At 39.9% G+C, this 22,179-nt stretch overlaps 1 protein-coding gene across 1 annotated transcript in view; it reads left to right on the top strand.

The window, feature by feature from the left end:
• The first annotated feature begins 7,471 nt into the window (after positions 1 to 7,471).
• The window catches only part of LOC126268171 (uncharacterized), a 115,702-nt gene continuing 100,994 nt past the window's right edge, over positions 7,472 to 22,179 (top strand). The window contains exon 1 of the mRNA XM_049973766.1: positions 7,472 to 7,700. Within this exon, the coding sequence (XP_049829723.1) occupies positions 7,625 to 7,700 (76 nt within the window). The 5' untranslated portion in view covers positions 7,472 to 7,624. The remainder of the gene's footprint in view (positions 7,701 to 22,179) is intronic.

The raw sequence follows: 22,179 nt of genomic DNA, 5'->3' as shown, positions 1-22,179 counted from the left end.
ACCCAGTGTTGCTCACCTTTTTATTTCTTCACGCTCACCAATATCTCCTGATTTGACTTTGTTCCTTGAAATGCTACAGTTGTCACATGAACAACATGTAGTATATTATACTCTCATTTATAATGACCATTAATAATGAAGTTGGCTCATTATTCACAGCATCACACATACATTAATACAGACTGTGTCCAAATTGGCCTGTTTTAATTTACAGATACTAGTTCAATATATGGATAACAGTCTTCCTCTATTCAGCATCAAGATTGTCACAGCCATTCTTTTTTGATGGCACGTACCATATCTCCAAGGCAGGACCTGCCCATTCTGCAGGTACCATGAATGTAGTAAGATCTCTGTAGTCATTCCGGCTTGTCGATACACTGCGTGCACCCATTCCATACTACATGCACATAAATAAAGCACATACCTGAACAGCAGACTACACTAATTCATTACTTAAATGAACTTTTTATGGTGGTGATCATTGTTCATCAGTTTGGTAAATGCTTGTGCAACACACCACTTCAACACATCGCTTCAACAAAGTGATATATTACACTATAATCTACAGCTGATTGCACCCTGTTTCCTCAATAGCTGCCAGGACAGACTCTTCAGAATGTTGAATGAAACCCCCAGGAATACCCATTGAGTATACAAGTTGTTCCTTCCCATCCCTTACTGTCATTTCCCTAAGAAGCAGCATTACTTGCCACAAATTTGAACTGCCAATTATGTATACCCCTACCATTTTTCATTTGCCTCCAACTGACATGGAAAACAGCATGTTTCCTAGTTACACTAAGCAGCTGATATTTATCTTCCATTGGTAGCTTAATAATTACTTGATTACTTGTCTTTTTCAAAGAAAGTAGTTACCCATATCTCTAAATACATTATTCCTTATATGCAGCTTTACAATGAACATTGTTACTTGCCACGTACCCAACAGAACTTTTCAAACAGAGGACAGATTGCTACTCACTGTAAAGATGACACATTTAGTTGCAGATGAAAAACAAACTGTTCCACATTTAACTTTTGGCCAAAGACTTCTTTAGGAAAGAAAAGACACACACATTGATACAAGCAAACATACCCTTCCGGTACATGACTGCCACCTCATGCAGCTCAGATCGAAATGTAACTGTCACACTGAGCAGCTATCTGAACTGGGGCTGTGAAGGGGAAGGGATAGCAACATATGAGTGGGAGGAGAGAGAAGCACTGTCTAGCAGAGCATGCAGGTACTAGGTGGAAGCATGACAAGACTGCCAAGCACAGCATGGATGGCTCTCGAGCAGGAAGGTGGAGGGCAATGGGGAGCAGAAAAGGAGAGAAGCAGCAAAGGAGAAAGGCAGGTGAGTGCACTAGCACAGGGGAGCACACAATGATGGTGTGGGTAGTGAAGAGAAAGGAGGTTTCCTGAGTGGATGTAAATAATAAGGAGGTGCTAGGACAGAAGGGGTAAAACCTGTTAGGTGGAGGGTGTGGGGACAGTAGATTACCATAGGTTGTGGTCGAGATAATTTCAGGGCCAGAGAATGTGTTGTAAGGATAACTCCCATCTGCACAGTTTAGAAAAGCTGTTGGTGGAGGGGAGGATCGAGATGGTCCAGGTTGTGAAGCAGCCGTTGGAATCAAAAACGTTACTTTCAGTTTCATGTTTTCGTCTGCTATACTCTTGGCCACAGTCTGGTGGTGGTCATTCATCCTGTACATCACGTCGGTAATTACACCAGCATAAAAAGCTGTGCAATCATTGCAACAGAGCTAGAATATGATATGGCTACTTACAAGCGTGGCCCAGCCTCTGATGATGTAGGATAGGCATATGACAGGACTGGAATATGAATTACTGGCTAGGTGGATTGGGAAGATCTTGCATCAGGATATTTCAGAGGGATATGACCTCGATGGCAAATGAGTTTGTATCGGGAGTGGCATGGGTTGGACTAGGATGTTGGATAGGTGAGTGAACACCACTTTAGGATGAGTGGGAAGCATCTTGGGTAGGAAGCACCTCATTTCAGGACATGACGATAGATAATCAAAGCCCTGCCTAAGGACGTGATTTAGTCGTTCCAGTCTGGGACAGTGTTTGGTGACAAAGGGGTCACTTCTTTGTAGCTGGTTCTTAAGGGGGTGGTTGGTTTTTATGGAAGGATTGGGAGTGTGTGGGAAAATGGCACAGGAAATTTAACATGGCTGATTTCAATGGCTGCTTCGTAACCTGAATCATCTGGATCCTCCCCTCCACCATCAGCTGTTCTGAACTAGGCAGATGGGAGCTATCCTTAGAATACATTTTCTGCTCCTGAAATCATTCTGGCCTCAACCTACAATAACCTACTGCCCCCACACCCTCCACCGAACAGTTTCCACCCATCTGTCCTATCACCTTCTCCCTAGTCATGTCTCAGCCCACCACTTCTTCCTTCCCTGTTCACTTCCCTTCACCCTTATTGTGGGCCACCATCTGCCAACCCACCCCCGTCTTTCCCATCCCAGGCTCCTCCCTCCTCCCCCCACCTTCTTGCCCCATAGTCTCCTGATACAGCACCTGGCAGTCTTGTCACGCTTCCGCCTAGTCCCTGCACACTCCACCGTCCAACACTCCTCTCACCCCCCTCAACCCCCCCCCCTCCCCATGCCAATACCCTGCTATCTCTCCCTGCCCCACTCCAGGCCGCCAATCAGCATGGGAGTTGCATTCCAATCGGAGTTGGCAGAGATTTGGTCATGTGTGCACAAGATGTGGTTTTTTCAGAAGAAGGCTTTGGTCAAAAACCAAATGTGTAACAGTCTTTTTGTTGTGTCTGTTTGCAACTTAATGTGTCATCTATATGGTGGGTAGCAATTTATCCTTTTCCTAATATTGTTCACAGAATTTTTCAGTCTTTGAATCCAGGTACTCAAGTTATTTGTACAGAATGAGACTAATGAGGAATGTATTTATTTTTTAACTGGTTGTAATTCACAGTTTCTCACTTCACGTTACACGGCAGCTCGTTGAATTCTTTTGCACCAACGTATGTAACTCCGCTTGGGACAAGAGCATCCATACATGGGTGGAATAGGGTCCTCCACCCCCTTAGCTTTCATGGAAAGGAAAAAATACAGTGTAGTAAGGCATTTTTCTTTGAGGAAAATGATTTAAAATTCAGTATTAAGTAAGTTTTTACAGACTCGGACTTGTAACTTTTTGTGGCTACTTTGAAGTTTCCATTTGTCATTCAGAATATTAAAAATACCCCATACACTCAGGACATTCTACAAATTACTCAATGGGTGCATGTCACTTGCAATCCTAGAGAAGGAGAAGTTACATTAAAATTATTTTTGTGTCATATTGTGATGACTGTGTGGATCACAGTTCACTTGAAACTTATTTTTGTTGCCAGTAACAAAAATGGAATAAATGTATTATGAAGTAAGTGTAAGAATTCCATGATTCTTAAAATGGCTTCTGTAAGATGCTTAGTTATCTACTTTAGACAACATTCATAATACTTGCTTCTGCTGAATAAAACATTTTATTTATTTTAAATACTGAGTCTTAGAATACAATGCCATAAGACAACAAAAAGTGAAAATATATAAAACCTGCCAATGTTCATGTCTTTAGATCAACATCATGAGAACCACTTCTACAGTTCAGCTGAACTGAGCTTCTTGATTCATTTGTCTATGTGTTAACACCATTTTAAGTTGTTATCCAACTGGATTCCAACAAACTTTACTCAGGAGTTTCATTTACTATATGAACATCTGTGCTTACTTCTGGTGATAATTGGTCATTATTTTGTTGTGTGAAATCATATCATATGAGTGTTTGTGCGATTAATACTTAATCTGTCAGTTGGTAACCAATTTTAGACCTGTTAAGCTATCATTTGAACTGTTTCTTGTGAGGCTGTACTTTAAACCTAGATTATTATGCCTGTGTCACCAGTAACTTTATAGTAATTTACAGCCCTTTAAAAAATTAGACGAGCACATGTGTGGGTTAAGAACAAGTGCTGGCTCAATACCAATTTTTGTGGAACTCCACACATTAGGTTCCCCCATTCTTGGGTAAGATAAGACTCCATCCATGCAAGAGAGATGCCATGACACTTTAGTTTTGATCAAGCAGAATTTTATGATCCATGCAAAGGCTTCACCAAGCTAGGAAAATAGACCAAAGGATAATTACTCTTATTTGGTTCTGTGAGGATTTTAATTGTGAGGTCTGGTATTGCTCCAGCTATTGAGAACCCTTTCGAAACACCAAACTGAGTGGCAGTTAATAAGTTCTGCTCAGTTAAAACAGTCAGTGTCCTATCATGGACCACCTTCTCACTTTTGAAAAGAGTGGATGGCATGAAGGAGGTTGTAGTTAGAGATAGTTTCCTGAGCTCCAGTTTTACAGATGGATGTCACTACAGAATATTTAAGTCTGCAAAGAAAAGTGGTGTGAGTCATTGACCAATCACAAAGATGGATTAAGATTAAACCACTAAGTCACCACAAGATTTTAATACTCTACTACAGACACCAGCATAATAATCATAATTACTGTTTTAGCGATCTGGTTAATTTTATAATTTCCTTGGCAACTGTATTTCTGGCACTAATGTATGTTCGTGGTGTGCACAACTAAATCTAATGCATCTGTATTTAATTCTCGATTCTGGGTGCAATATCTGCTGCCTCTGTTACAAAGTAATTATTGAATTTGTTGGTCAGTGATTTGAAAGGGTTATAAATTCTGTCAGAGCTATATTATGAGGGCTGAATCATCTGGGTTGCTATTTTTCTTTGTTTCTTGATCAATAACATTGAAATTGTTTTTGCCTTATTCTCGGAGCATGGGTGTGTCACCGGGATACTAATCTCTTGACTACATTTGGCTTTGAAATTTTGTAGGGTTCTCTCTTGCTCTCACTAAACATTTTAATTCTAAAAGTTATGAGTTCCTTTCCCTCGTTATGTTTCAGTTGTATTGTTGTTTGATTTAGAGGAACTGTTGTAGAAATATGTTTAGCAATGAATTAAATGTTCCTCCTGTAGTTTCTAAACACCATGATGGAACTATTGTTAATGATTTTGCAATGCGAAACATTTCTAACATGATCTGTATCTAACTGCTCGGTATATTTTATTGTTAATATTTCGCCATTATGGACAGATAAACCAGCATCTATTGGTTCTGTAGTTGAATCACAGCAAGTTGGTAGGTCTAAAAGTAAAATATCGATGTCTGTTGTGCTATGTTCTTTAATCCTTAGAGGGCTTTTTTCTGTAACAAGTGATCCATCAACAACTCTAGAACTCTAGCTGCCCTTGATCAGTACTGCCTGACAGGAAGTCATCATTAAAGTCTCCAAGAACATTCTTTTCTCCAGTTAAAACCCCATTCTTTACCTACAGAAAATGCTACCTTCATACCTGTAAGATGAGTGTAATTTGAGAAGGTGCAAATGCATGACTGTTGCTCATCTCTGGTCAAACTGATACATTGTTACATGGTGAATTAAAATGCCAGACATTGTGTTTGAACTTTGAGTATTCACCTATGTAGTGGCTGTTGACTGAATTACCTATGTGCAGTCTTTTGTATTCAAGTCAGATGTTGTGATGTCCATATAGTCCAAATATTTCTCAAATGAAGACAAGTGTAACATCAGATACCTATTCAGTTCCAAGGATACACTAAATGAGGTAGGATCTGTCAGCCAATTTTGAAATTGTAAGTGGTCATAGCATGGAAAAATTACTGTCCAAATTCTGTGACCATCACACATTAGCTATTGTGAAAAGTTGTTTCAGCTCTGTGACTGTCATTGACTGAATACCTTATTGAGCCTATTGCCAGCTGCCCTACCATCCAATAGTAACATATTGCTGAAATATCTGGAGGTGACAGAATAAAAAAAAAATAGTTGTCACAGATTACAATGAAACATCTTTTTCTAATTCCACTGACAGGCCAGTAGAGTTTATTCTCAGACTTTCAGCTTGACCCTTTTGTTGTGACTGATTCTTTGCTGAATGATTCCATGGCAGGAAATGTTTCCTTCACTGTGTACACATTTTTCACCAGATTATTTTGCTATTGTTTGATTTTCACACATTGCACAACATTTAGAATGGTAAATGAATCCAGACTGCTCCCTTGTTGAAGACACAGAGAAAATCTCCTATCTATTAATTTTTTATGGTTGTGTACTTTCTTTCATCTTGCTTTGTTTTTAGTTTTTGATTTACATGAGTACTATAATCTGATATCAACAACTCTCTTTTCCTTGTCTCATTCTTTGAGACTCGTGTTTCATGTGCTAGGTGAATACATATGCTATTTCTAATTTTGAATCATAATTCATGCTTTGCAACTTTTTGTTTTTGAGGCTATATGTAACACATCATTGAGTATTCTCATTCTACACCGGTTCAACATTTTAAGACGCCTAAGTGAGAGTATCTAACTCCATATCTGAATGGGCAGAAAGAGACTGTGATTGCTGCAAAAACAACAAATATGAATGGATATTTTATAATTTATTAGAATTCAGTTTTGTGTTAAAAGTCTACGCTTATTTTCGGCCACATAAATTCGGATTATTTTCATGTTTCTTAACGTTGTCGGCTAAAAAGATTTGTAATAGACACAGCAGAATATGGCACTCCTAGAAGTCGCAATACTGAAACCCTAAGTTATTAGACGCAGTTAATCAAGCAATCGATTATCTATGGATCCGCATATGTCTGTCCTGGTGCTCAACATAACGTAATCGAATTATCGTTAGGTTACATGATTCTATCACGTCAAGCATTTTGCCACCGTATTTCACCATACCCTATTTTGCTAGACTCTCGTTTTTCATCCTCTGCAAAATGAAGTATTTAAGTCAAACCACTGATTCTGGAAAAGAAATGAAAATGCCCTGTGGTTAAAAGTTTCACACTAGTATAGTTCAGCTAATATTTTCCTAGGTACTTCCTCGCACATTCAAACAAGTTTCTGTAAAATGTTGCAAAGTATATTCCAAACAGATCTATTTTCGTTTGTGTGAAATGGCTATTCGGGTGAGAAACCTTGCACCGTTATCAGTTTTGTGTCGTCAGTCATCAGAACTCGCATTTTCATCCTCCTGATTTTCTGTCTTGGGTCAAAGACATGTCTTCTCCAGAATTTGCGTCACTATCCTTCTTTTACAGCCATTTCAATTATAAAGATGAAATTATTTTGTTAGGATACTGTTGTGCCACACTAACAATGGAAGCCAATTTAAAAATGAAGTGAGATAATAATACACTGACGACAAACTCTTCGCATGCTCGCAAACCATTCCCGCTTATAAGCGCCTCACGGCTTTCACCACTGTTTTATTTCAAGTCAGGTAGGCGCGGTCTCAGTACTTCCGCCGCCGGCACCAGGTGTCTCGCTTCGCATACCTCGGGAGCGCGCTGTGAGCTGATTGGTGTTTCTCGTGGCAACCGATCACAACACAGCGCGCTGCCATTGGATGCGTGGGTAACAGTATGCTGCAGGTAGTGGCAAGGCGTGGATGAGTGCATCTGGAATGTTGTGATAGCAGTGCACAGCAATTGTTAACATTTGGGTGTAGCTGTCAGAAGAATGAAAATGAAGAGAGCTTTGTCTCGTCAAGGATTCTTTGCTACCTGCATTATTGCGGCAGTTATTTTGAAACCAGGTGAGCTTTGACAACACAACTAAGCGTACTCACAAGTTTCGACGCTATTCAAATTATGTAAACTAAGTTAGGTATAAACACTGAAGCTAGTAAATAAGATCGAAATATTCCAGGCGGGCTTTGTGCTTAAAACTTGATTATCATTTAATGGCATGGACTTCTAAAAGAGGGCGAAAAACTAGTGCAGTTTTACTGTGCACAGCTAGTTTCCAAATCGAATTCGGAGGTTTTATGGCATATCATTAATCATGAATAATGATGTTCTCCCAAGTACGTATAGCAGTGAGACGCGGCGTCATTGACTTTCTAACTTAGCACTTAAGAGGCCGTTATTGAATGCGGTATTCTTTATTAACGAGGCTGCTGTTAGAGCACTGTGGGACATAAGGAAAGATGTCTAAAAATTTCAGTTTCCACTTGATGTTCGTCTGCCACGACTGTTGCAAGTGAAATAGTAATTCTGTTTATGTAATAGTTCCGCCTTGGCAAATTCTCCCACATGGAGATCACGGTAAAGTACTTTATTTCGGCCATGTACATTTAGCAAAGGATGACCAGTGTTTCCTTGCTCCAGCAATGATGGGAAAATGAGTTATTGTTCAGAAGTAGCGTAGTTAAAACTGAAAGATTTGTTTTGGCGGCGCATTTGCATCATCTGTCAGTTTATAGGGAAATACACTAAAAAGAGTGTACCCGTATCAGCAGTGATCTGAGCCAGGTGACTACTACGTAGTAGATACGTACTCCACAATTTTTGTAAAACTATTCATCAGTACTTGTGTACTTGTGTACTTGTGTACTTAAGCCATCAAATAAGCCTTCCGGCAACATCATTAAATCTTGTAGAGTGTAATAACGCTAATTGAGAGTCCTCAACACGACTTAACACTCATAGCGCCGCGACTAAGCATTGCAGAATCCGTAAACGTGATGGCATAAGATCTCAAATGTAGCAAACTTTCGCGACTCGTCCCAAAGATTGAGTGTTGTCTTATTGTCAGTGAAACTTACCGGTAGCGCGTAGAGCGATACATGTCAACAATTTGTTGTCGGTACTTGCGTAGGTAGTAGGGGGAATCTTGCAGTTTCTTTTGTCCATTATTGGCTGTTTTCCAAATCGTAAATTGATGACGGTTTTATGAATGTCAATGTTGGTCCGAATAGTCGTAATAGCTCATTACTTCCCAGTCCCATTAACGGACTTATGTTTGAGATCACACACACTCTTTTAAACACGCCAAACCACACCACTCAGGTCCAGCTCTTTCGTAGCGAACAGATATGTTCCCACAGAATTGCTAATTAGTTTCTGTTGTATCCCTTGTGGTCCTGCTTATGGCATTAACTCTTTTGGGGCTCATCAGTTATTTATTTATTGTATTATTTTTAAGCACAGTGTTATATAAAATATACACAGTAGCTCAAGTAATTTACAAACAGACGTTTAAAGCTGTAATATAATCAATTACTTTGTCATCAGGAAATAGTTGAAAATCCTACGATATATGCTGCTGGGACACTGTGACAATGTACTGCCCCACAACCGCATTTTAGCGACGGAGCCTTACCCCATAAATAAAAAGTCCGCTCTTCTGTCATGATCGGCGCTAATTCTGTTACTAGATGGAGTTTATTTTATTATTCTGCGCAGTTTATGAGTACAAATAATTCCTACTCTGTTTCCGTATTTTGTAATGAATAAGATCGTAGCGAAATTATTTTCCTCCCATAATATTTGCATGATTTTAGTGTTTCAATTTTTATATGCGTTATATCATTGTCTCATTTTAGCATCCGTCTCATCATTAAATAATATTGCTACAGCAATGATTGTTGTACTGATATATTATTGTGACCACGTCCGAAACTGTACAGATTACCTTAACTTTGACTTAATTACATATCATGTACAACGAGTAGTTCAGAAACTGCCACCAGCTGATGTACCTCCATTTTGGTATTCGTGTTCGTGGTCATGGACGAGCCTGTAAATTCGACGCGGCGATACAGCTCAAGTTTGGTTATTTATTACTTTATTTTAAATATAAATTCTTCTTCAGGCATGAGGAGGTGCTGACAGTATTTAAAGTTCTGTACATATAGGATCGCGTCTAAAAGTCCATTTCTACCTAGTGTAGGTACCCTCCATAGTATAGAGCCTCTGTGGAAAGAAAATGGTAAATGAATGGCGACTATTCCACAGCGGATGTAAGACGAAGCGTAGAAGTATAGGTAAAGGATACCCCGAATGGAATGAGTGTAGCCGAAAAAAAAAAAGAATTAAAAAGCCATGAGTTAAAAGAAACCTCCACTGTCTAGGCACTTACCATAATATAATTTTACCGAATACACAGAACCCAAAGAAATTCTGGTCATATGTAAAGGCTATCAGGGGCATCAAAGTCAGTGGCGAGATACTCATGGATGGCCAAGGAACAGAATTTGAACATAGCAAAACAGAAGCAGCAGAAATTCTGAACTCCATTTCCAATTGTTCCTTCAAAAAGAAAGATACAGATCTACTGGTCTAGTTTACTTCTTGCACTATTTCTGAATTCACCAAAGCTCCAGTGTGTGATGGAATATCACATATTCCATAAAGAGTTTGCGGCTCAGTTAGATCCTCTTTTAACCATAATGTTCCATAGATCGCTCTAAAACAGAACTGTATACAGTAGTTACAAGAAAGCACGCGTCGCGCCTGAATATAAGAAAATACGCGGAAGTTTTCCACAGCATTACGTCCGATATCCTGTAACATCCATATGATTTAGAATCTTAGAACGTCTCACTCAAACCAAATGAGGCATCCTGAACAGAATGACCTCCGCGGACTCCATGCATCCAGCGCCTGCTTTGCCCTTCCAGTGTACTTTTACACACATTCTACATTATTTTGTGTTATTTGCCTTGTGAACTCCATTTGCAGTTAGCAGATGTGGACTCTGCAAGCAATATTGCCCCTAGAGCTTTGGAAGTGATCTTGCCGACATTGCAAAAGAGCTGCTGATAAAGTAAACGAAATCTGAAACTGCACAGAATTCTGGGAAATAATCGTGCGCAAAAGACTTTTTTGCGGTACTACAAAATCACAGCATCCAATTCGTTTAATTGTTGACTCATTACATTCCATTCTCCCCACACAATTGTATTGGATGTGTTGAGCGGAAAGGAATGGGTGCCTACAGTTTGCATGCACGTAAAACACACAAAAGGTGTGCTTCTATCGAAAGATTTAGAAGGTATAGTTTATAAAATAAGTTTTACGGTTGTTGAGCCTGATTTTGCAGTCCGTTTTGTTGTTGGCCCACAGAATTATAAGAGGATGGGGATTTCAGATCCGTGAAATACTGATACGACAGTCAGTGACATGAGATCAAGTTACGTATATCCTTGTCTGTACTTCCTCCTTCCTTTTGGCATTTCTGTGAGTTGTTTTTGTGTTACGTTCTTTTTTTTTAGTCTCATTTTTATCGCTCCATTTACGTTTACTGGTTCACAGATGTTTGTATCTCAGACAGAAGAATACTGTCGTGATTCATCTGTTTATCTATGCTGACTTAAGAACGGATAAAGATTGCTGACAGCGTGTTCTAAGTGCTCGAGACAGAAGAGGCTTGGAGATGAACTCTGTGCCGAATGACGTCTGCAACTATGAAAATATTGACATTCAGATGAAAATAACCCGGAATAAAATTTTATCGTAGAACTTTGACATCTTCCCAGTTGATTCGACCTTATGAACTGCCATAGTAAAAATATAGAACATAAGTAGTTTATCAGACGTTGTACTGACAGTCTTACTTGTTATTGAGAAATCACGCCCATAATAGGCAAGACTGTAAGTCAAATGTGATGTCTTGGAGCCGAGACAAACTGAGCACATTGTCACATGTAGGTGCCAGGCTTTCCGCAAGCTGCCTTTTCAAGCATCTAGCTTGACTACATCAGTTTCGATAAAACCGAGTAAACTGCACTGCATGGCCAACAATTGTGGATTGACTAGCCCAGGACATAACGTCGGAAGAAAAAGGGGTGACAGTGCAGCAGTCCAGCCATCCCCCAGACCCATCTCCTCGCCTGGGTACAGAAGTCAGCATCCAACACGAGCATCTTTATTAATAGTCACACGTTGGTGAAAACAAAGACTGCCTTCGCCTCAGGGACCCGCGGTGGTTTGTTCTGCAGGGGCAACGCAGTGACCAGAAGACGATAATTAGTATAAAGAAGTACCAGTTACATTTCGAGTCAGGAAGGGACATTTTCCATCGCGCTATACCACTTTATAAGATTATTTTTCAACCCGCTGTGATAATTTGTTACGTAAAATACGTTATTTTGTGCCATTCTAAATGTTAGGTTAAAACTGCACGTGCGTGTCATGTATAGTATTTTGGCAGAGGCTGTGGGAAATGCTTGACCGTCACATGCGCGAGTTCCAAAAGCAGGCAGCAACCTGTTGATACTCGTGGGCCACAAAGTCTGTGCTTCTGTAGCACAAGGGTCGCACATATTTCCCACTACCTGTTTTAAAGTCTCTCATATGAATGAATGTTACTCTATTGCTAATACATTGTCTGAAAGTCAAGGATCTTACAGATTCACGAAAAAAGATTACTTAATTATGCAAGCATTATTATTAATAATAATTATGAACGCCCTATCTATTATCATTAAAGTTCCAGTTTTAAAACGCTGCAGAAAGAGAACCATTGCACAGAATGATGTTAAATCTGAACAGCATATTATTAACGCAGAGGGAAACTTCGTGCAACAAAACAAATTTAACCAAAATTTTACCAATAGAATCTTAACGTAAATTGGGGTCGGCTACAAATGATATATGAATCGCATGCGACGGTTGGCTTTGAGTTGCACTATACACCATCACTAGTCCGATGTGCATGACTCAACAAGTTTGGCAGTCAGCAGTTTGTCTTACAATTAGACAGGTAAGCCCATCCGTCACGGCGAGGTCGTACCATGTCGGATGGGGAAAATCGGTTTTTAATTGTCCTGAGGCTGAAAACCGTGTAGAAAAGAAAGTTAGACCTGTTTCTAATTGTCTGGGGCCAAAAATCGCATAAAAAGCAAAATGATATCGGTTTCTAACTGTCATGAGACTGGTGCAAGATATATTCAATTCGCTGCCCACAAGGTGAAATCAAGAAACAGTATGTTCCATAAATGATCAGTGTCTCGGGGGTCATATTCAGAGTGCGTTGCGCAATGTGCGCCTTCGATTCAGCTACGTTCGTAGTTGGAGCACTGAACACAACATCTTTCAGATAACCTCACAGCCAGAAGTCACACGGATCAAAAACAGATCGACTACACGGGCAGGCTGTAGGGAAATGACAACTGCTAATTCTACCGTTTCCGAAATGCCTATGCAGTAGTCTTTTCACTGGCCGTGAAATGTGCAGAAGGGCGCGGTCTTACATAAAGACTACCCTACACACACACATCCACGCTGTTGAAGAGTTGGGAGACTCTGGTGCGCAAAATACTCTCGTAGCAGTTACCAGTGACGGTACAGGTAACGGGGCACGCCGGACTCATCTCCGCGAAAAACTACTGCCATACGATAAACGATGTCATCAACTCTTACCACTGCCACGTTTGCAGAATGAACTGTTACGGTTGATGTGCGTGCGTATTTTCCGTTGCCCATATTCTTCGTATTGACATGTCCTTGGAGATGGAAATGGGCCTCCTCTGTCCACAGTATTTCCCCTTGACCATATTATTCGTATTGACATCTCCTTGAAGATGGAAATGGGCCTCCTCTGTCCACAGAATGCTTTATCGCCGTCCACTGCCCAATTCATGTAGGCAAGATATTCCAGAGCGAACGTTTGTCTTGCTGGGACGTCTACACGAAGCAACTTCTGAGTATGGGTGATTTTGTATGGATGACAACGAAGGGCGTTTCGTAGGATTTTATGCACGGTGCTCGCAGGTATGTCCAACGTTCGGACAACTCCACTTGCGCTGCACACTTGCACATCAACGCTCGACCGCTCCTGCAGATCTGCGGCCACATCTTCGACAGAGGTCCGGTCAACTGTTTTCCTCCTTCTGCCACATAGTATCTCAAAAGAACCTGTCTTTTCGAATTTTGTATTCGTTTTCTCCAGATCCTTATCAGACATGGGACCAAAGCCTTTTTTCATGCCCTTAGAATGTCCGGAATTTCTGTAGGGCTACTAGCTCGCACTTCCCGTTCTTGTAAAAGAGCTTTACCAGGGGCGCCTCGGACGCAAACTGAGGAACAGCCGTGTGCTTCGCTTATGTTGATATGCATATTGTGCCTCTCACAGCGCAGTCTGTTTGTCATTTATTTATTTATTCAATAATATGCTGTTCAAATTTGACGTCATTCTGAGAAATGGTTGTCTTTCTACAGAGTTTTGAAGCTGAAACTTTAATTATGAGCACCCTGTATAATAAAATATGGTTTTAATGTGAACCTTGAGGTGAAGTTGACAAGCGACTCATCCCTAGGAATCTCCGTCCTTCATACCAGAATTTACAGATAAGATAAGGTAATGTAGTCTCCTGATAAGAAAAAAATTATATGTTCTAAAAACATTAATTAAATAAAATGGCTGGAATCAATGGGGATGAAAGCAATTAAAATGCCAGTAAAATCCGTTCATAAATTCTGAACTTCCAATGTAAGAAGAATGCCGCGATAAATGTTTTTTTTCCCAAATCGGGATTCGAAGTCGAATCTCCTGCTTAATTTGGGCAGTTATCTTACCGAACGTTAGAACATTATAATGGCAGAGGACGGAAGGTATGCAGATAGTGAGCGAAGTCAAGTGAAGCAACTTCATGGTTTTATAATACATCTGCATATGGAGCAACTTTTCATAACTTTGTTCAGGCTTTCATTTATTTCTTCTGTAATCAACTTGATTTCAGAATTGCCAATGCTACGTAAAGCCTGTAGGCAGTATCCCTGTTAATGAAGTCTCCAGAGACGCATGTTTCGATGTCGTCCCTGGAACGTTGTCCCAGGACGAACAGGCAGAGGAAAGGATTAAGTCGCTTGTTCTGTACTGACATTATCTGACAGCGCTCATTTTTTCCCTTCGTTTGTAGGTATTTGACATGATGAAGAACTGCCTGGTTAAAATTTCGCAATCGCGTCCTCCTCTATTGTCTTCAGCGAACTTTGTCGACTATTCATTGTCTGTTTGTTGATGGAAGTTTTAATATTATAATGATATGCGAAATCAGTATCCAACATGTTTCTGTTCGCGGAGCAATTTCGGAGCTTTAATTATTTATTATTTATGGTTGCCTAGAAGTAGACGTAACATATTATTTTGGGTCCAATCCAAGATATTTTTGAAATTGCTTAAGTATTAACGATTTACTGAGACATTAAGCTTTATTTATTTAGTTGCATTTTTCATTAGACGTGACTTTTTTCAGAAACTGTTTGTCTATGACGTGGTCTGAACAACCAGTTTCAACAATATGTCTAAGTCGCTTTGAACTTTTCTGGACACATTTTCATTCCCCTTTCTCTTTACACCACTAGAATTTTTGTTAATGTAATGAGCAGTATAACAAAACAACTTATCCTAGAGTTTGTATTTGTTCACACAATTGAAAGGATCCTGAGTCATAATTTGAAGCCGGCTGGGGTGGCCGAGCGGTTCTAGGCGCTAAAGTCTGGAACCGCGCGACCGCTACCGCTAAGTTCTAGGGGACTGATGACCTCAGAAGTTAAGTCCCATAATGCTCAGAGCCATAATTTGAACAGGTGCACCCGACTTTTCACTGAAATTTAGAAGTTTAACTTGAGTTCCCTTTTGCAGGCTGAAATATCGGAACAAATTTCACTGCACTTCTGTTTGAGCCATCTATCGTTACTGTTACATAATTAATGTTTCCCGGAACAACGCCACACATAAAATATAAACGGCAAAATAATGTTGACAATAACTGTCTCGGTTTTGGTTCTAGCAGCTGGAAATTTTGTATCATATAACTTTTTCACCAGTTTGAACGTGCAGTCTGATGTTTTGAAATTGAGCGTGATATGAAATTATAGCCTCTTCGTCAGCAGGCTCTAGATCACAATCCCCAGCTCTGCCTTTTCAAAACCTCTTATGTTTGGTGAAACTGTACCATTGGTAGCACTGCTATGTTTAGTTTTTTTTCACTTGGTCTTTAACGTTACCCCTTCCTTTATTGTTGTTGTTGTTGTTGTTGTTGTCTTCAGTCCTGCGACTGGTTTGATGCAGCTCTCCATGCTACTCTATCCTGTGCAAGCTTCTTCATCTCCCAGTACCTACTGCAACCTACATCCTTCTGAATCTGCTTAGTGTATTCATCTCTTGCTCTCCCTCTAAGATTTTTACCCTCCACGCTGCCCTGCAATGCTAAATTTGTGATCCCTTGATGCCTCAAAACATGTCCTACCAACCGATCCCTTCTTTTTGTCAAGTTGTGCCACAAACTTCTCTTCTCCTCAATCCTATTCAATACCTCCGCATTAGTTACGTGATCTATCCACCTTATCTTCAGCATTCTTCTGTATCACCACATTTCGAAAGCTTCTATTCTCCTCTAGTCCAAACTAGTTATCGTCCATGTTTCACTTCCATACATGGCTACACTCCAAACAAATACTTTCAGAAACGACTTCCTTATACATAAATCTATATTCGATGTTAACAAATTTCTCTTCTTCAGAAACGCTTTCCTTGCCATTGCCAGTCTACATTTTATATCCTCTCTATTTCGACCATCATCAGTTACTTTACTTCCTAAATAGCAAAACTCCTTTACTACTTTGAGCGTCTCATTTCCTAATCTAATTCCCTCAGCATCACCCGATTTAATTTGATTACATTCCATTATCCTCGTTTTGCTTTTGTTGATGTTCATCTTATATCCTCCTTTCAAGACACTGTCCATTCCGTTCAACTGCTCTTCCAAGTCCTTTGCCGTCTCTGACTGAATTACATTGTCATCGGCGAACCTCAAAGTTTTTACTTATTCTCCATGAATTTTAATACCTACTCCAAATTTTTCTTTTGTTTCCTTTACTGCTTGCTCAATATACAGATAGAATAATATCGGGGAGAGGCTACAACCCAGTCTCACTCCTTTCTCAACCACTGCTTCCCTTTCATCCCCCTCGACTCTTATGACTGCCATCTGGTTTCTGTGCAAATTGTAAATAGCCTTTCGCTCCCTGTATTTTACCCCTGCCACCTTCAGAATTTGAAAGAGAGTATTCCAGTCAACATTGTCAAAAGCTTTATCTAAGTCTACAAATGCTAGAAATGTAGGTTTGCCTTTTCTTAATCTTTCTTCTAAGATAAGTCGTAAGGTCAGTATTGTCTCACGTGTTCCAACATTTCTACAGAATCCAAACTGATCCTCCCCGAGGTCCGCATCTACCAGTTTTTCCATTCGTCTGTAAAGGATTCGCGTTAGTATTTTGCAGCTGTGACTTATTAAACTGATAGTTCGGTCATTTTCACATCTGTCAGCACCTGCTTTTTTTGGGATTGGAATTATTATATTCTTCTTGAAGTCTGAGGGAATTTCGCCTGTCTCATACGCCTTGCTCACCAGCTGGTAGAGTTTTGTCATGACTGGCTCTCCCAAGGCTGTCAGTAGTTCTAATGGAATGTTGTCTACTCCCGGGGCCTTGTTTTGACTCAGGTCTTTCAGTGCTCTGTCAAACTCTTCACGCAGTATCTTACCTCCCATTTCGTCTTCATCTACATCCTCTTCCATTTCCATAATATTGTCCTCAAGTACATCGCCCTTGTATAAACCTTCTATATACTCCTTCCACCTTTCTGCCTTCCCTTCTTTGCTTAGAACTGGGTTGCCATCTAAGCTCTTGATATTCATACACGTGGTTCTCTCCTCTCCAAAGGTCTCTTTAATTTTCCTGTAGGCAGTATCTATCTTACCCCTAGTGAGATAAGCTTCTACATTCTTACATTTGTCCTCTAGCCATCCCTGCTTAGCCATTTTGCACTTCCTGTCGATCACATTTTTGAGACGTTTGTATTCCTTTTTGCCTGCTTCATTTACTGCATTTTTATATTTTCTCCTTTCATCAATTAAATTCAATATTTCTTCTGTTACCTAAGGATTTCTAGCAGCCCTCGTCTTTTTACCTACTTTATCCTCTGCTGCCTTCACTACTTCATCCCTCAGAGCTACCCATTCTTTTTCTGCTGTGTTTCTTTCTCCAATGATTGTCAATTGTTCCCTTATGCTCTCCTTGAATCTCTGTACAACCTCTGGTTCTTTCAGCTTATCCAGATCCCATGTCCTTAAATTCCCACCTTTTTGCAGTTTCTTCAGTTTTAACCTACAGGTCATAACCAATAGATTGTGGTCAGAGTCCACATCTGCCCCTGGAAATGTCCTACAATTTAAAACTTGATTGCTAAATCTCTGTCTTACCAATATATAATCTATCTGGCAACGGAAAATTCTCCAGTACCTAGTGTGGAATAAAATTGCTACTGTCGTTACACAATTTTAAATGCGAATTCCTTCTGCAGGCTTACACTAAACACATCCTTTCTTTTGTCCGTCGTTACACCATGAGACTAAAAATGAATAGAGATAAAATAATTAAAAACGTACAGTCGAGTTACTTAAGACGCAAAAACAGCACAGACACATTGCCGCTGATGTGCTGCCAAATGACTAACAAGGAACTCCTTGAGTGTGAGGTCCCAAAAAGGCCAAAGATGTTTACGGGATGTGACGCCCCCACACTGCCTACCGTGGAACCACAATATTGGCAATGGGTGGCGGGACTGAGATATTCAGTGAGACTACGGAGCGTAGTTCATCTGCGTAGGCGGCGAGTAACTCACAACACTGCCCAGCGGTAGTTGTGTTCATACGAAGCACAGCAATGGCGACGACAAACAAAGCAAACATTGCGTTATATCTACAACAACAGTTGCCGAAGCTGACATTTCGTCAGAAAGGAGACGAAAGAATTTCGCAGATTGAGAAAGAAGTGCGAGATGAAATATTAGCGCTTCTGCAATATTAGTCAGCGGACTGTGTGGTGTACACGCTCGAGTGTGCACGAACAGTGAAAATATGGTGCAACTGTACACGGGCTCGTTCACTTCCCATTTTTGATGTGGCCCATCTGCAAAAGGGGGTTGGTAGTGAACGGTTGCATTTGCGCCCCTAATACTGAGTCATATATTGGCTACCCTTTGAACAGCAGTGAATTGAATACACAACTGTCTATACCACAACCTTGCGCATAATGAGGTACACTATACAAGTTCAGATTGAAACGTATTTATTTAAAAAGCTCTTCTAACTTTGTGGCCATGCATTTTTAAGTTCACAAATAAACTCGATCTGAATAATTAATATTCGGTGCAATTCGTACACATGGTTTATTGTCTCGCACCTACGCACTTTCAATTTGTTTCTTCACAGTTTATTCACATACACTGGCGCGCCCATACTTACATTCGCGGCATTTTGCCGCTCCGAACTTACCACCACAACGGACAAAAGACATCCTTTTCCCGCTCATATCCCCAGTCCTGAGTCGGGTCACGTGACACTACATGAATGAAAATAATTCCTAAACATGGCCACAATTCGTTTACAATTTTTATAAGATTTAAATACTTAAACTTAAATACATTACATAATTTTACACACATTTATCACCGGATCATTTTATAATCCGTTGTAATTAAAAAAAATACTATGCAACGGAACTACGATGCTCATCAAAACACAAAACAAGTATTTTCATGTCCATTTTGCATTACACTGTTTTCACTCCGCATTTAATACACAATTTTATTCGTAAGCACAGAAAATTAAAATCAGAACTAATTTATGACATGCTATTAGATTTACATAATTAGAAATAACTCCATGTTTTGGCACAGTTTCACCCTCTCCCTTCATTTAATGACATCTTTGCACGAAATATGTGACATATTTGAATATTTATCTAGAAAACAAGTTAATAATAGGTACGTAGTACAACAAGAAAAAGTCCGGGTTGTATCTACAGTTGTGTATAAGTTGAACATGAGTGCTCCGTGTGCCTATACGCTTCTACAGATACTTGTCCGGCACTACAAAGATCGAAACTGAACGGTGTCTTCATAATAAAATAACTACTTAATTTGCAGTTGTTCTAAACATCTCTATAACTTAATTCTACTATGAAACATTTTGATCGAAGTACATCAGCCCAACATATCATTTTATGCTGCTGTGCTTTAAATTTAAATTACGAACCACTTGGAAGAGCTCCATATTATTCCCCGTTACCTTACAATGGGACCTGGATAGACTGAAAAAACCAGAGGTTGAAGAGAATTTCAGAGGGAGCATTAGGGAACGATTGATAAGAACAGGGGAAAGGAATATAGTAGAAGAAGAATGGGTACCTTTGAGACATGAAGTAGTGAACGCAGCAGAGGATGACGTTGGTAAAAATAGCCTTGGGGAAGACAGCCATGACAAAACTCTTCTCTCTGATGAGGAAGATGTATGAGACTGGCGAAATACCATCAGACTTCAAGAAGAATATAATAATTACAATTCCAAAGCAAGCAAGGTGTTGACAAGAGTGAAAATTACCGAACCATCAGTGTAATGAGTTACGGATGCAAAACACTAACACGAATTCTTTACAGACGAATCGAAAAACTGTTAGAAGTCGACCTCAGGGAAGATCAGTTTAAATGTGGCAGGGGTAACATGCAGGGAGCGAAAGGCTGTTTACAATTTGTGCGGAAACCAGATGGCAGTTCTAAGAGTTGAGGGGCACAAAAGCGAAGCAGTGGTTGAGAAGGGAGTGAGATAGAGTTGTATCCCATCCCCGATGTTGTTCAATCTGTATATTGAGGCAGCAGTAAAGGAAACAAAAGAAAAAAAACCTGGAGTTGGAATTAAAGTCCTGGGAGAAGAAATAAAACTTTGAGGTTTACCGATAACATTGTAATTCTGTCAGAGACAGCAAAGGACTTGAAAGAACAGCTGAACGGACTGGACAGTGTCTTGAAATGAGGATGTAAGATGATCCTCAATAAAAGCAAAAGATGATAATGGAATGTTGTCGAAAAAAAATCTGGTGCTGCTGAGAGAATTAGATCAGGAAATGAAACACTTAAAGCAGTATATGAGTTTTGCTATTTGGGCAGCAAAGTAGCTGATTATGGCCGAAGTAGAGAGGATATAAAATGTAGACTGGTGATGCCAAGAAAAGCGTTTCTGAAGAGAAATTTGTTAACATCGGGTATAGATTTAAGTACCAGAAAGTCTTTTCTGAAAGTATTTGCATGGAATGTAGCCATGTTTGGAAGTGAAACATGGACCATAAACAGTTTAGACACGAAGATAATAGAAGCTTTTGAAATATAGTGATATAAGAGAATGGTGAAGGTTAGATGGGTAGGTCATGTAACTAGTAAGGAGGTATTGAACAGAATTAAGGAGAAGAGCAATTTGTGGCACAACTTGGCTGGAAGAAGGGATCGCTTGGTAGGACACATTCTGAGACATCAAGGGGTTACCAGCTTAGTACTGGAGAGAGCGCGGAGAGTATAAATCGTAGAGGGAGACCAGGAGATGAATACAGTAGGTAGATTCAGAAAGATGTAAATGCCAGCAGAGGAGATGAAGAGGCTTGCACAGGATAGAGTAGCATGGACCGAAGGCCACAACAACAATAATGGCTGTGTAATCACCTGTTCTTTGCATCTGTGCGTCACCTTTCGCTACCTCAGTCTACATCTAGATCACGTGCAAGCCATTATACTGTGCATTCCGACTGGTACGTCGTACACGTATTAGCGATTTTATGTCTTCTTCTGTTTTCGTATTGGAGCGAGGGAAAAGTAATGTCTGCATGTCTCTGTACGCAAGCTAAATTATCATATCTTATTCTCACGAACATTACGCGGCCATTAACATTGCCACGCGGTCTTCAGACACCAGAAGTTATCCAACATGGTTTGGTGAAACCAATGTCACCTTTTCTTCCATTACCTCATTTATGTTTCCTGAGCATACACATTTGTATGATCTATCCCAAACTCTTACGATACCAGTAGCTTGCTTCAGAATTCCTTTTGTGTGTATTGTCAGGCCAAACGCTGGAACAGTTCACCAGGATTTGTCACACTTTTATGGTTTTCCTTTAAATATTTTCTGCACTTTCCCGGAATCATACTGACAAAACCGTCTTTCCTTCATCTTCCGTGCTATTGATTCGCCTCTTAGTATTGGCCCTAAATGTTAAAGTAGCCTACTAGTTAACCACTAACGTTGTCCTCGAATACTTTTGGGCCCTATCTTTTTGTTATGGACATAATCATTAATTTGAACACATTTAAAGAGAACTGACATTCATTATACCAAGTCACTTACGGCGTTCGTTAACTTCACTCTTTAACATTCTTAAATCTTGAAATGAACGTTT

The sequence above is a fragment of the Schistocerca gregaria genome, chromosome 1 (genome assembly GCF_023897955.1).
Source record: "Schistocerca gregaria isolate iqSchGreg1 chromosome 1, iqSchGreg1.2, whole genome shotgun sequence".
Lineage (NCBI taxonomy): Eukaryota > Metazoa > Arthropoda > Insecta > Orthoptera > Acrididae > Schistocerca > Schistocerca gregaria.
Note: the sequence above shows the minus strand (reverse complement) of the source record. Positions and strands in the feature narration are given on the sequence as shown.